Consider the following 16,825-nt stretch of genomic DNA (forward strand, 5'->3'; position numbering starts at 1 on the left):
ACGAAAGAAAGGCGGTACAACGTACAACGAAACCGTACATTGTTTGAACAAAACCGGTGTCCGGTGGTTCCTTAATGAAGAGCTACCAGTTTCTGCAGAGCAACCTAATATGAAGCATCGTCTTCATGCCACCGAAAACCAGTGGAAAGGCCGCAAAGCGCGATAGGAAAAAGAAGAAGAAGCCACGCCACTAGGAGAGCAACGCTATTTTCTTTCATTTAATGCCGACAGGGATGGCACGGCAACGGGCATGGCAGACGTGCGCTCACAGTTGTGTGTGGTTGTGCCGGGTGAGTTTGCCAAGCGCGCCGTCTCGGAAGGTACCAAAGTATAGCGGCCTATAGTAAATGTGTCTTGTCAGGCTTCTGTAACTATACAATTAGCCCTTTTTAGGGCCTAATATATAAATGAAGATGCAATTCGATTTTCTCACTAAACGCTTTGCCTCGAATTACGAAGTGGCGCAGTTTTCTTTTCAAAGAATTTTGCCAGGTAATGTGACTTTTCCGTTTCATGCTTTCCAGAAAGAATCACGAAATGGCATAATTTTGCATATGTAGGTAGGTATATGATCAGTTGTATTCAGTAAGTATGTTATAGTACAGGACAATTATTCAATAACTTTTTCTGTTCATTAACGAGCGCTTTTATTGAAACTGTTGGAAATTGGTGTGGAACTTTTATATTTAATAATTTGGCTAAACTATAATGGTCTTTTCGACTCCATAATGGATCTGTTGTGGGAAAGTTGCTGGAAAGAAGGCAACTTATTAAAACAAAATGAAACTGTGAATGCTTGCATGTTTGTTCATTTGTTACAATAACCTGATGCTTTTAACATGAGTTCGCAATATTTGTCGTAATGCCGTTTAAACATCCAATTACTGTACGTGTTAAAGCTTGGATAAATAAACTGCCAACTTGTCATGTGCATTTTTAAATGAGGAATATCATTCATGAGAAAAATCAATTCAACTGCTTCATATACTTATTCAGTAGTTCTTAAAAGAACTGATTGTTTTCTACCAGATATTAATAATACAAATCGAAGAAATTTACTGCTTGGCAGCAGCTTTTTTCGGACCGCATTCTCCTTGGAACGACTTTTTTTGGCTTTGGATCGTTATTCTCGGTACCGATGCCCATGCGAAAATGATGTGGTTCCTCGGATTACCGTTGGTTATATATCAGAGCAAACGGCAGCAATTTGTAACAAAGGCTGATCCACGTAGAAAAGGGAATGGCAGAGAAGAAAATAAGGCGTGACTTTGTACGTTGTTTGAAGCTTCCAGTTTCTGTAGATCAAGCATCGTCTTCATGTCATGGCACCGACAACCAGTGGAAAGGCCGCAAAAAGCGATAGGAAGAAGAAGAAGCCACGCCGCTAGGAGAGCTACGCTATTTTCTTTCGTTTGTTGACTACGGCTCAATCAAGCATAATATCAAGTTATAGTGAGTGTGGCTGGCTGCCGGGTGAGTTTGCCATGCGCACGCCGTCTCAGAATGTACCGAAACAGTCACCAAAGTACAAATACTCATAGTAAATGTATCTGGTCAGGTTTCTGTAACTATCCAACAATTAGCCCTTTTTAGGGCCAAATATATACATGAAGATGCAATTCGATTTTCTCATTAAATGCTTCGCCTCGAATTACGAAATGGCGCAGTTTGCTTTTCAGAAGATTTTGCCATGTAATACAGTTTAAATATGACTGGCGGCTCGTACGCGCATAGTTGATAAACTTCCAATTTGTCATGTTCATTTTAAAATTAGGAAAAATATGAGAAAAATCAATTTAACTGCTTCGTATACTTATTCAGTAGTTCTTAAAAGAACTAATTGTTTTCTACCAGATACTAGTAATGCAAATCAAGGAAATTTACATCTGGGCAGCAGCTTTTTTCGGGCCACCTTCTCCGCTGGAACGACTTCTTTTGGCGGCTTTCGGTGCCTTTGCTGTGGATTCCATTGGCTTAGTAGATTTTTGTTCGGGGGCAGCCGCATATTTACTCCAGTAGTACAGCTTTAATCGGAGCCGCCTTTACAGCAGTTAGCAAATTTAATTTGTTATCGTCCGTTTTATCAACCTTGAACGAATCGGAAGCGCCTGCTCTCTTTGTTTGGACCAGCTTTTCGACAGCTGCCTAATTTCAAAACCATTTTCACGAATGTGACCAAGCTTGAAACGTCACAATTGTGGCTGGCGGCGATTTACTTGAAGACGGCTTGCAGCGAAGATCCGTTGATTATTCAGGGCATTGATAGCAGCGAAAACCATATTGTTCGCTGGCGGACGAGTCGATGGCTTCTTCGGTTTGTTGGCGTCTCGCTCAGTGAATTTGGATGTCTTCGATGCCTTATTCCGGAGAAGCAGCAAGCAGCAACAGCTAAAGCCTAACAATTTTCGAACGGATTCTATTACAAGGCGTAAACTAAATACAATCAAAGGAAGCTTAAACCATAGCTCATCTCGTATATATTTCTGTCATCTGTGCTTGGGAAGCATTGACGTGGGGAGGGAAAAAAATGAAAATATTGAATTAATGAATGTTCGTCTAATATTTTCTTAATTATTACATGTCTGTTAGGGAAACATGTAATAAACTATGTAGAAATGAATTTTTTGAAAAATTTCCAATCGATTGATACCAATATCTCTAGAATCTATTGAGGGATGACTGAGTTATAAGCGTGTAAACCATAACCACTTTTCGTTACATGTTCCCTTTTCGTTTTTCTGAAGTGCACCCCAATATAGAAATCAAAGAAGTAGTCCTACTTCAAAAAAAAATTGATTCGCAACCTTGCTAGAAGACTTTGTTTTCTACAACGTTTCTACCTATTTTAAAATCTTTTTTGCTGAATTCTAACAATCGTAGTATTTTTTAAAAATCTTGGAAGTGCAAAATAAACAATTACAATTTCGAGCTTTGAATTTAAAATTGCCGGCTCGTTAGATCAGTGTTGTATTTTAAGAACAATTGGTTGGTTCCCAACGAACATTTTTGTTTAAGAATAGCTTATTCAACTATTGTACAGCTAATATGTGTGAAACAAGTTCCTGATAAGCTATTATACAACAAAAATATTACTAGGGTGTTCTCCTTCTATCATTTCAGTTTGCGGGAAGTTGGTGGTTTTGTTCAGCTAAATATTTTGGTGTTGTACTGGAGCAGCAAAGTAACCTAATTGTCATCATGTTTCATCGAACAAGAAACCGAAATTATTTAGTTACTTCATCGATTTGAAAGGCTATTTATTCATCAACAGGTTTCGTGAGTACAAAAATTTCCACGTTACGCGGTACGCTCCACTGTTGAATTAATATTATATATAAATTAGTTGGCAATAAAAAAATATGATAACAGCAATAAATATTGATCTAAATGCTTAAGCTAGTATTATTAATAGTAATATTATGTATTCCCTACATGAGAATAAAACCAGATAATGGGGGAAAGGTTAAATGGATGTTTTCTGTACGATTGCTTAGACTAGATGCATAAATGACCTCCAATACGCTATTGCTGTTATATAAATATAGTATTTGTAAGATTTTATAAACAAAATATTGCATACTTTAGAACAAAAAAATGTTTGTTTATGTTTTAACTGTGAAAATTTTAATTTTTGGTTGAATCGTTACAGAAAGAACGAGGTTATAATATACAGGTTTTCTAATACATGTTTTCAGTTACGGTAAATGTTAATATGAAAAATCCTAAATGAATATAATTGTATAATTGTTTTGGTGCAAACTATTCAACTAGACATTGAAGACAGATAATTCTAAAAACAGTAGAGGATAGTAATAATAGAATTAAGAGCTTAGTACTTAAGATTGATGAGGTTAAAATGAGGGTTAGGAACATTTTCTGAAATTATTTTGGAATAGTCGAATAGAATTAATTTGTGATGTTTACATTTTATGTGAATCGATCGCATCGAGAAAACTGTATGCACTGTATGCCCGATTTGTGGCCCAATCCTTGCTGTAAGCGTTGTATGGCGATGCCGAGTAGGAAGGATATGAGCCATAAGCAGCATAGGATAATTCTATAAAATAAACAAAATTTACATCAACTAGACAAGCAAATTAATCATATCCTTATCTCACCTGGTGCTGATTCACTGGCTATATGAGAATGCGAGTGGATCAGATGTGGCTGGATGCGGCAAATATTGCTATGGCGGAAGTAATTGAAAATGAACAAACCACCGGCAATCAGCAGGATCTGAATCAGGCCCACACCCAGCAGGATGGGCTTCAACAGCAGCTTCATGTGCACAAGCTTAAGCATCAGAGCTAATGGCAAAATTAGGCTCCATTTCTTTTTCTTTTTACCGCGACCTTCAAAATCATCGTCGTCTTCTAGAAACCGCGCCCCGCTGTCTGCGCCGATTCCGATCCGGACACCGTGCGATGCGATGAATGTGTTCAGCGAGCGTTGAAGGAATTTAGTAGCTTTTAGCATTTCATTGTCGTACGCTGGAAGTGAAAAGGCGGAAAGTTATTTATTACTTAAATTTTCCGAATACTCTCGTGCTAAAAGAAATTGAAGCGAGTGCCCTGCAACATTTTCGGCTTACATATTAATTCGTCTCTCCGTCAAGGTGCAACACGACAGAGCACGGACATATTTAGAGTGCAAGCAGAGGGTAACATACTCCAAATAGTGCATTAACTTTTAAATGCAAATGCATTGTTTTTACATTTTATCCTTTATTATGGGGTACATCATGTCCGTATTCAGTTCACCATAAATGCTAAATTTTAGTTCAATTATAAATACAAAAATTTTAGATCTGCGTGAAAATTTGTATGCAGAGGTTTTTAGGGTTGGGGAAGGTTCTGATGATGGTTCGAAAACCCTCCACCCTCTGCAATACAATCAAAGTCACACATTAGCAAACAAATATATTTTAACAAAACTCAATCATAAATCCGTCAGTTCTAGTTCACACCGCTTAGTTGGTTTCGAGGTACGATGCTGGTCTAACAAGCCAGTCGTCGTATGTTCGAATCTTGGCTGGGCGATGCTGCTAGTTAGAGTCGATAGGATTGTTGCACTAGCCCCGTAACTGTCCTGTACTCTAATAGCCGGCTGTGAAGTCTGTCGATCAAGAAGGGTTAATAATTATAATCAAGGCAAATAACATGACACAAACGCAAACAAATACACAAAATACACACACACACACACACACACACACACACACACACACACACACACACACACACACACACACACACACACACACACACACACACACACACACACACACACACACACACACACACACACACACACACACACACACACACACACACACACACACACACACACACACACACACACACACACACACACACACACACACACACACACACACACACACACACACACACACACACACACACACACACACACACACACACACACACACACACACACACACACACACACACACACACACACACACACACACACACACACACACACACACACACACACACACACACACACACACACACACACACACACACACACACACACACACACACACACACACACACACACACACACACACACACACACACACACACACACACACACACACACACACACACACACACACACACACACACACACACACACACACACACACACACACACACACACACACACACACACACACACACACACACACACACACACACACACACACACACACACACACACACACACACACACACACACACACACACACACACACACACACACACACACACGATCTTTACATTCATTCAATTGGTAACCTGGCAATTGGATGTTCTCAGAAAATTAAACAGAATTTTATCATTGTAGAACATTCTACAATAATGAAACATTGTACAAGCGGCAAAAAGTATATTCGAATCCTAAACCTTGCTGATAATGAATCGTCAAATCGTATATAGAATTACTCCGAAAAAAGGTGAAACTGGCAGAATTGGTTGACATTCATTTGGGATACAAACGGAAAAGCTAAAAAGACAAAATGCTGTTTTTAGACGGGCCGGACTGTCACGGCTAAAGGATATTAATGCATGAATCGACGTGTCCAGGCGATCTACGGTGATGAATTTATTACAAGTTTTTACTTACTGCTACTAGCGATATTATGCCAAATATTTAAGCCACCGTTCTTCTTACAAAGGTATAGTAAAATAATCATGTTTTCAAAACTATATCCAAATGAGCTATTACAAAGTGTTAATAAAGAGATTGTAGGTACTTGATTTAATATTTCGCTTATTTACTGCCACTATTCCAGCCCTTAACGAATGCTGTAGGTATTTTTCTATCCTGTTGGTTCTACAGCACAAGTAGCTATGATAAATACTATGATAGCTATCATGAAAATTTGATGGGAATACCATCAAAATTCAAATACGCCTAATTTCAACCCACGCACTTTGAAAAAGCACTTCAAAGAATCCAATAAAAGAAATGACACGTAACTCATAATCCATGCGTCGAAACCAAGTGGACTGGAAAGTCAACGATAAGCTTCTGAATCAGTTGCTCGAAAGCTTGCAGAGTGTCATAAAAGAATGCCGATGAACGCGGCGGGAAAAAAATAATGACTGCTATCAAACGGCGGCAAATCTCATATTATTTATTGTCAGGCAACCAATGCGTGCCAACTCGAGAGAACAGTCGCCAATCATATTTGGAAATATATCTTATATCTATATCTATAAAAATGGATTTCTGTCTGACTGTCTGTCCGTATGTTCCTTATAGAATCGGAAACTACTGAACCGATTGGCGTGAAAATTTGCATGTAGGGGTTTTTGGGACCAGGGAAGGTTCTTATGACGATTAGAGAGTACAAATCTATACCTAGAAAAATGGATTTCTATCTGCCCGTATGTTTCTTATAGAATCGAAAACTACTGAACCGATCGGCGTGAAAATTGCATGTAGGGGTTTTTGATGCCAGGGAAGGTTCATATGATGGTTAGAGATCCCTTCCCCCACTAAGAGGGGGGGGGGCTCCCATACAAATGAAACACAAATTTCTGCATAACTCGAGAACTAATCAAGCAAAAGGAACAAAATTTGACCTGTGGGTGTTTTTGGAGACAAGAATTTTTTCTATGGTGAATTGAGACCCTTCCCCTCTTTAGAAGGGGAATTATGACCCCTCTCCCCTTTAAGAGGGAGGGGCTTCCATACAAATGAAATACAAATTTCCTCATAACTCGAGAACTAAGCAAGCAAATGGAACCAAATTTGGCATGTGAAGGTTTTTGGACGCAAAAACTTTTTCTATGGTGAATTAGAACCCCTCTCCACATTAGGAGGGGGGCTCTTATACAAATGAAATACATATTTCCTCATAACTCGAGAACTAATCACGCAAATGGAACCAAATTTAGCATGGGGGGGGGTTTCGAGGCAAGAATTTTTTTATGATGGTTTGAGACCCCTCACAGGGGTGAGTAGGGGTATAAGGACTCTCATACAAATAAAACAGAAATTTTTGCGTAACTCAAAAACTAATCGTACTCGAGAAATTTTAGACTCTTTCATAAAACATTAGTCAATAACAAGACCACCGAAAACTATCAATAGTAACATTAGATAATTCAGCGCGAGACGGCCACAGGCCGTGAGTGTTGCCGGCAACAGAGGGGGGCAGCCCCCCGTAGAGATCACCTCTATCTAGGTTTATTTATTTTGCTAGATCTACTGATCTCTATTACTTTCCTTCAGTTGGATTACCCCTGCGAAATGGTACTTTCTACGAAAAGATTTCCCGTGAATGGTACATTCCGCGTAAGGTTTTTCGCGAAATGGTATTCTGTGAAACTCTATATTCCGCGTTATGGTCAACCGAGCATTGGTGCTCCGCAAAATGGTATTCGGCGAAATGGTTTGTAATGATGGCTTTATTTTATCAGGCTAAGCAGTGGGGGGAGTTGTTTTCTACTTCACTGTGTGGAAAATTTGTATATTAAAACGCCAATGAACTCCCCAGAAACTTGCAAAACTCGAGATTGTGACAAAGGTCATCCGAGATTCACGAGTCCATTAAACGCTTGATTAATACAACTAATAAAATAACGAAAACACTATTCCAAAAGTTTTTAATCGAAACCTGCCAGCACGAATAGTTGACTTAATAAAATAATTCAAAGGGAACAATATGAATAATTCAACTATGAGTAAAATGTCCAATATTCGTTCAATTAATTCAATTAATGAATCGAATAACAAGCGAAATATTCGACTAATTTCCAAGTGAATACCACTAACTCAAATTGAATAACTAAAAATGTTGGACATCACTAATTACGAGTACCTAGCATTACATTGAGTCACGCGAAAAATCGTTGGGGTGCAGACAAGGATGTTTCGATAACGTTGACTCAATATTAATTCATTTGACAGTACCGCCTCAGCCAAACAAAATTCGGAAAAGTTATGTATAGGACATTTATAGAACTAGTTATTATCTGCAATTTTACTGAATAAAGTTTTGCTGTATCTTTTGTAGTTACGGTGCTACAATGCTAGTACATCGTTAGTAACTAAGTGAACGTTCATTTAGCTACTAATTAGCTACTACTAATGATGAGCATTGTAGCTCCGTAACTACAAAAGATACAGGAAAAAAAAATTTCATCAAAATGGTAGTTAATAGGGCACAGAAAACGCTTTTTTTCAGTCCATCAGGTTATTGTTATTACTGACAGGATAACTCGAGAAAGTGAGTTACTTTGTCATTTCTTTTACAAAAACCTCTACTAAATGAGTTAAACTTAATTTATCTGTGGCTGAGATATCAAAGAAGCAAGGGAATCAATGAGGCTAGCAGGATTAACCCCAGCTCGAGCCCCACTATATAGGAGGTAGCACTTTAACGGATTATTTACGAATGACCAAAACATAAAAGGCCGAAATAACAAATGGCATAATAGATCTAATAGCCGAATCACAAATGGCCGGCTCACAAAAGACCCAACATCTATTTGACCGAATCACTAAAGGCCGAACGCCTATTTGGCCTTTCCAGATTCTGCCAAATATAATTTCGGCCTTATGTGACAGTTGTTAAAATTCGCCCATTTGGATTTTGGCTATTTGTTATTCGGCTATTCGTGTTTCGGCCATTCAATACTAGCCCCATTTTTGCAGCATTTCAAAAAATGTTCTACTTATTCAAATAAATAAAACAAATCTTTACATCAGTACAAAATCCATCTGCATAAAAATATATATGAGAAAATACTTTTTAGTCTTTGAGACACACCGACCGAATTCATGATATCATTTTTTTCTACAACAAGCGAGTGTACCGTGGATACTTTTTCGATACGTCGGTAATGCAGAAAATGACATTTTAGCAATCGTCAAAAGTCAAAAGATAAATATCAAAAATGAAAAGGCGAAATCCAGAAGTCACAAGTCAAATGTCAATGAATGACTGTCAATGTCAATGTCAAGAACAAATGCCAAAAGTCAAATGTCAAAGATCAAAAGTCTAAAAACAAAAGTGAATAGCCCGAAGTCAGAAGTCAAAATGAAAGTCAGAAATTAAAAGTAAAATGCCGAGAGTCAAATTTGGAAAATCAGACGTCAACATTTATAAGTCTAAAGTTGAAGGTCAGAATTTAAAAGTCAAAAGCGAAAAGTTTTTTTATTTCCATTTTTTTATTGTGTCCATGTCCGCTGGTCCGGCAGAACAAAGGGATGAAATCAGAAATCTCCACTGCTGACGGTTACCCGCCATGGCTTTTACCTTTCGCCAGGACAGGTTCTCGTCTACAGTCCGGATGTCGTTGGCTAAGCTGCGGCGCCATGAACCTCTGGGTCTGCCTCTTCTACGCTGTACTTGTGGACTCCAGCCGATTGCTTCTCTGCAGACCTCGTTCGGTCCTTTCCTCAAAGTGTGTCTGATCCACTTCCACCTACGTTCACGAATTTCTGTGGCTATCGGCCGTTGATGACACCGACGTTAGAGTTCCTCATTGGGTTGTCAGGCCACCAGGCACGAATGATATATCGCAGGCACCGGTTAATGAATACCTGCTGTTTTTGGCGTTGTCTCCGCTGAAACACACGACGTTTCGCAAGCATACAGCAGTACGAATTTAACGTTAAAATTAAAGATTCGGGTTTTCGGACGTAGAGTGATCTGGTTTGAGCGCCAAATGTTTCGCAGACCTGCAAAGGCACCCCTGGCCTTCCTGATCCGTGTGGCTATATCAGTCTTGGTACCACCATCGAGCATTGTCTGGCTGCCAAGATATTGAAAGGCGTCTACCTGCTTAACTTGTAGTCCCGCTACTGTGAAGTTGGTGGTGTTGTCAGTGTTCACTACCATTGACTTAATTTTTGCTACATGGACTGTGAGACCTGCTACCTGGGAGCTCTTGGAGAGGTCATATAACTTGCTCTGCATATCGTTTCATTGTCTCGGCTAGGTCGAGGTCATTTAGCTGGTCCATCGTTAGAGGATTCCAAGGCAATCCTCGATTTGGTTTACTGTCAATTGCTTCAACTAATATCTCATCCATAACGATGAGAAACAGAAGCGGTAACCCTTATAGGGTCGGACAAAATGCCGTCGTGCAAAATCTTGCACGAGAACGCCTCGTACGGAGCCTCGATGAGATGGACTAACTTATCTGGAACTCTTCTATGCCTAATTGCGCTCCAGATGTTTCCGTAGTTGAGTCGGTCGAAGTCAACGAACACCAACAGAAGAGAGTCCTGGAATTCGTTGATCTGCTCCAATATAATGCGGAACGTTATGATATGATCTACACATGATCGGCCAGCACGAAATCCAGCTTGCTGCCGCCGGAGAGAAGCATCGATCTTCTCCTGGATCCGGTTGAGGAATACCTTACAGAGTACTTTGAGAGTAATACAGAGCAAATAACGTACAACAAACGAATATCACCATTGGCGGTGGCAGTTTTCCTTGTTCAACCAGGGAGTTAGTTCAGGCTCTCTTGTCCCGGCTACAAGCACGTTTAACAGCCCTCTCCAGCTCGGCGTATCGTTGACGGGCAGCTGTCTTAGCCCATCTGGTTCGCGTTCGTTCAATGCCGGCTTTCGCTTCTATCCGCTCGGCGATTTTCCTCCAAGTTTCATCCGAAATCCACTCCCTCCGCCCACTGCGCGCTTTGCTGAGGGTTTCATCACCGGTCGTGATGAGGGCGTTCTTGATGCCGGTCCATTGCTCTTCGACGGTTCCACAAGTAGGCATCTCCGAGGCTCGGGATTCAAGTTGTTTGACAGAGGCCCTTTTCACTTCAGGATTCTTCAATCGGCGGACGTCGTAACGGCACCCAAGTTTCTCCTCCCGTCGTTGGACACGTGCGACGCGCAAACGTATTTCAGCGATAACAAGATGAGGGTCGAATGCGATATCAGCGCTGCGTACATCAAGAAGACTCCTTCGCCATTTTTGGCTGATGCAGACGGTCGATTGGGTTTTCTGTTCGGCTGTCGCGGGAAACCCACGTGACTTTATATACTGGTCTATGGGGGAAGCGCGATCCACCAATGACCATTTTGTTATTACCACAGAATTCTGTAAACAGCTCCCCATTTTCGCTTATCTCTCCTAGGCCATGGCGTCCCATGACGCATTCAAGTTCCGCGTTGTTTGAGCCAATCTGCATGTACCCCTCATGAAATCTTGCCCTTCTGTCAGTTGGCCCAACCAATAAATCACTTTCACTAGTTGGGCCGAGGGGGTGGTCCAACCAGCGAAATGCGACTGTATACATGATGAGGAATAATTAGATGCATTTAATCTACATAAGTGTTTATACACGATAATACCCGATTAGGCGCGACTCACGTTGTACTGCTATATGATGTTGTGCTGAAAATCGTAAGGGTGTCAGTTATTATCATGGTATACGATTGATTGCACTCATATCATTCTCACCAAACGATGTTCTTGTCAAACTTCGATCACTTGACAACTCAAAAGGTTCTGGACCCGACTGCCTCCCGCCAGTTTTCTTTAAGAATTGCTCTGAGTCTCTTGCAGCTTGAGCATGATCTTTAACAAATCGCTCAGGAAAGATATCTTTCTCACTTGCTGGAAAACTGCCACAATAGTGCCCATCCATAAGGCCGGAAACATTCATGACGTGACCAACTACAGATGAATATCCATTCTTAGCTGTCTCCCGAAAGTCTTCGAGTGTTTAATACTAGATGCAGTATACCCTCATGTACATCAATTTATCAGCGAAGAGCAACATGGTTTTGTGAAAAAATGGTCTACAACTACAAATATGATGTCCTGTGTTTCACCACTTGTACATAGCGTTGAATAAAGAGTGGAAGTTGACGCAATATGCGTGGATTTCTCAAAGGCCTCCGATTATGTACCGCACAGACTCGTTGTAGAAAAATTGAAACGGTACGGGTTTCCGGATTGGAGGCATCATGTCACAGCCATTCGATATCTGCTCTTTCGTTCCACAGGGCAGTCTCCTCGGTTCGTTGCTTTTCGTATTATTCGTAAACGATTTATGAAAATTGCTCAGAGCACCGAAACTTATGTTCGCAGATGATCTCAAGTTCTTCCGTGCAGTTACTTCTGTTGCGGATTGTATTGCACTTCACCAGCTTTTGAAATGGTGTGAATGTAATGGAATGGAAGCCAACGTAAAAGAGTGTCCCATCATTACGTTGACCCGTCAACGTAACCTAATCATCTACAACTACTCGATGTCAACGACTGACCTGGACAGAGTACATACCGTTAAAGATCTGGGCATCACATTGGACAGTAGGCTTACTTTCTCGGAACATACCGCATCATGCGTCGCAAAAGCATTCGCTGTGTTAGGCTTCATCAAGCGCAACACTCTACAATTCAGCAACATATATTGCCTGGTACGAAACATCCTCGAGTACGGAACTCAAGTTTGGGCCCCTTACCAAGCCATTTAAGTCAACAGGATTGAACGAGTCCAAAAAGCATTCATTCTTTACGCTCTTCGTTCGCTTGCCTGGAATGATCCCTCTGCACTACCGCCCTGCGAACAACGATGTCAACTCATTAGCCTCCCAAGCAACCATGCGAGTTTTATTGTACTTTTATGGTGGTTCTCATAACCAATTTTGGTCTTAAATGCCATCATAAAAGTGTAATAAAGCCCATTGTTACTTGGGCTCCCTACTCTTGAATCCAGACGATTGCTTCTACAATGGATGTTTATCTTCGACATTATCAGCTATAACATCGACTGCATCCACTTGTTGTCGTAATTACGGTTCAACGTGCAACGTCCCACCAAAACATACTAGAGCATCTATCTTCTTCAAAACGGCTCTACATCGAACACAGGATGGCCAACACTCAGTATGGAAACGTGTGATGTGTACGATTATAACATAAATAAATGTGTGTTTAGATTAAGACTCTTAAGAAACGAACTGTCTATACGACAAACCTAGGTCAAAGACAGAATATAAAAAAATAAATAAATAAACTCAATTTGGGCGCACTTCATTAGGTTTCAGTTAAAACTTCGAATTTGTTAAGAGTTATTTACGATCATTTTCGTTCAATGATTAACGACTTGGTGCTATATGAGAATGAAGCTGGTCTTGAAATTTGTCTTGGAACCGGATTGTAATTTAGACTTGACATTGGACTTAAATTAGATATGAAATTATACTTGAAATTGGATTTCAAAATTATCTTGAAATCTTACTTGACTTTTTTTTAATTTGAATATAATCACTTTAACAGCTTGGGTCATTCGTGACTTCTGCGGAGTTGGGATTTGAATTTGGAATTGAGTTGGGTTGGTATTGACCCCATTCACTTGAAATTTGTCAAAACTTCAACCATAAATTAATCTTAAACTAGGGCTCAGATTGGATTTGAAGTGGGTTTGAAAGCATTAAAATTGGACATAAATTTTTACCTAAGATAAAATGAAACTAAACTTGTAGTTAGACTTGAAATCAGATGTGAAATTGGATATGAAATTAAACTTGAATTTGGACTGAAGTTGGATTTGATATTGGACCTGAATTTAGAATAATTTGAAATTGAAGTTTTATTTCAATTTAGTCTTGATATTGGACTGGATTTACACTTAAAATTGGACTTAAATGGAACTTGAAATTGTTTTGAAAATGGACTAGACATTTAACCTAAATACGGCTGAAAATTTTGGGATTGGACATGAAAATTGAAACGAAAATTTACTTTAAATTCGACATGAAAACTTATTTAAAACTTTGCCACCATATTTTGTCAGTCGTCACGATTTGGAGCCTTCTACACTTTGTACGTATGCAGTCCCTCCCAGTCCTTGGCTCTCTGAACGAAAGACTTGGCCAGATTCAACATTTTGGTCACATCCCTGACCGAAGTATTGGGATTCCGCATAAACGCTTTCACTACCAGCTTGTGATCCTGATCACTAATAGAACATCCGATCTGACCGCATTTCTCCTTCCATTCGATGCTTTGCCCTAAGAGTGTTCATAAAAAAAAAGTTTGCGGTTGTACAATGTTTCGAACAATAATATTTTTGTTGCCGTAGGACTACGACTTACCGCTAGTCGCCAAAACGAATAGCTCTTGGCGAATTTTGTAAACATAAAAAGGTTGTAATCGTTGATTAATAACATTTAGTGAATTTCTAACGCACTTACATTCAATTTTTTATATCAAAAAAGGGTCTCGATTTGGGCACGGTTTCGTTTTTGGCAACATAGATGACACGCATTTGTTGCCAAATTCGAAATTCTACTGTAATATTTATTCACACGACTCAGCGTTTATTGCACGATTCTGCGTTGTCAACAAACAAACCACGTCAAAAGCGACTCTAGTGTATACACCAAAATACCACAATCACTAGAAAAGTGTAATATAAAAACTGACAAACAGAAAAAATAACATATTAAAACATTTCCATTGGGTAGAACTTAGCTTTTGCTATTGTTCTTTGGAGTTTTTCATCCTAGAGGATTTTTTTGTAATACTTTTTCCAGATAATGTTTTCCTGCATTGCTGAAAAATTTGCTTATGTATATTTTCATATAAAAACATACGAGGGCGGTTAACCAAAGATTAACCGCAAATATATTGAGATTACATTATTATTTAATCATTACTTACGTTGAATAAAATTCAAACAGAGTAAAGATTATATCATAAATCCCATTATGAGCCTTTTTTTTTGCTTCGTAATCCATAAATCCATAACCTCAGCATGAAAAACTCACGTGAAATCTGTCTCGCATCGGGAAATACGTCATCCTCCTGTAGCTCATTCAGCCTCACCAGTTTCATACCGTTACCGGCTTCATATGCATGCTTTTCCGTCAAGAGCCAGTTCATCCTGCCGGACGCGAACGACCAAATGTAGCGCGAAATTCGATACTTGAAACACGATATCAGCCGTTTTGATTTATAGCACTCAGATTGGGTAGTCAGCACATAGTCGTCCAATTTGCTCGGCGGGCTTGTGTCAGACCCTCCGGTATCGTCTGCTCTAGTTACTGTAACGACAGCGGCGGCCAGCAACAGCAGAACCGTCCGTGTATACATTCTGCTGAATATCAACCTTTTTTCACTGTTCGTAAGTAAGCTTTTCTCATGCACACGACAGCAGTTGCTAGAGCACCATTTAGCAAAGATTTTCACCTATGTTCACCTCACACCCTGATTTATTATGTGTCATACTGTAACACTAAAGCACTATCAATAAAATATATGTTTGCGCTTCCATTAAAAGTCTTTTCGAGTTCGTATCCTTCAAACACAAAAATTTCTAATCCATCACAACAACAGCAAGTCCTAACGTGGCTCGGCGAATCGGCAGCTTGGCGCTCTCTGTCCTTATCAATGTGCACATACTTTGTGTGATTCATACGGCCAGTGCCAATGGCTTTTATACATCAAAGAGTACCAGCCAGCAGCGGATGTGGTCCATCCAGGTCTGCAAGCCCGAGCAGGTCCGGTACCAATTCACTTTCCACTTCGAGGTCGTTCCGCCGTGCATCTAATCTGCATTTGCACATACTCGTCGTCTAACGCCGCCAGGGTGATTAGTACCTCTTCAAACTAATTAACCCACCAGAGGAGATATCACCTATCAATTGCGGATCATCGCAAAATGGAATGATAATACTAGGCGGTTGCTCGACCCGTAGTTATGCAGTTATGTGGCGGGTAGAATTTTTGTTGCGACAGCCAATTAGAGTGATGTTTGTCACATTATTCCGATTCGCAATCGATTGAATCCGGAATGGCAATCAATGCGCTGCCTTTTCAAATTCCATCGTCCCTACTAGGTAAACCTAGGTATTAATGCTTGATTGCCTACAACGCATAAATCAAAATTCAATTCATAATAAGCGCAAATATGTGTAGGATTGAATGATTTGCAGCAATTTTAGTAATTATGACACTTGAAGTAGTTTTAGGTCAGTTATGCGAGATTTGTTTTTAAATTACATAAATTACATTAGCATTTGGACGTTGTCTTAAAAAATAGGCGACTGCTTGTGAACTTGTAAACTCCAAGGAGCCGACTCCACCTAAAATCCTAACCTGAGTAACTAACTAACCGAAAGTGTGCTCGAGTGATTTTTCACCTTGCGGGCTTCTACTGGCAGCAAAACCAAACTTGTGCTAATCACGTGAAGTTTGGCCATAAAATTGATTTAAATATAACATAAGTATTAGGGTATGTTACTACATCGTCGTAATTTCCTATTCCCGTCCTATCCAACACAAATTATTAAAAATATCAGCATTGTGTGTCAT

At 39.8% G+C, this 16,825-nt stretch overlaps 1 protein-coding gene across 1 annotated transcript; it reads right to left on the reverse strand.

The window, feature by feature from the left end:
- Window positions 1-3,920: 3,920 nt before the first annotated feature.
- Window positions 3,921-15,604, reverse strand: LOC128745640 (uncharacterized). The gene is made up of 3 exons (XM_053842714.1): window positions 15,280-15,604; window positions 4,119-4,490; window positions 3,921-4,057 (listed from the first exon to the last, which is right to left on the reverse strand). The coding sequence occupies exons 1-3, from the start codon at window positions 15,602-15,604 to the stop codon at window positions 3,921-3,923; spliced, it is 834 nt and encodes a 277-aa protein (XP_053698689.1).
- Between the last annotated feature and the right edge of the window lie 1,221 nt (window positions 15,605-16,825).

This window comes from Sabethes cyaneus, chromosome 1, assembly GCF_943734655.1.
Source record: "Sabethes cyaneus chromosome 1, idSabCyanKW18_F2, whole genome shotgun sequence".
NCBI classification, from domain to species: Eukaryota; Metazoa; Arthropoda; class Insecta; order Diptera; family Culicidae; genus Sabethes; species Sabethes cyaneus.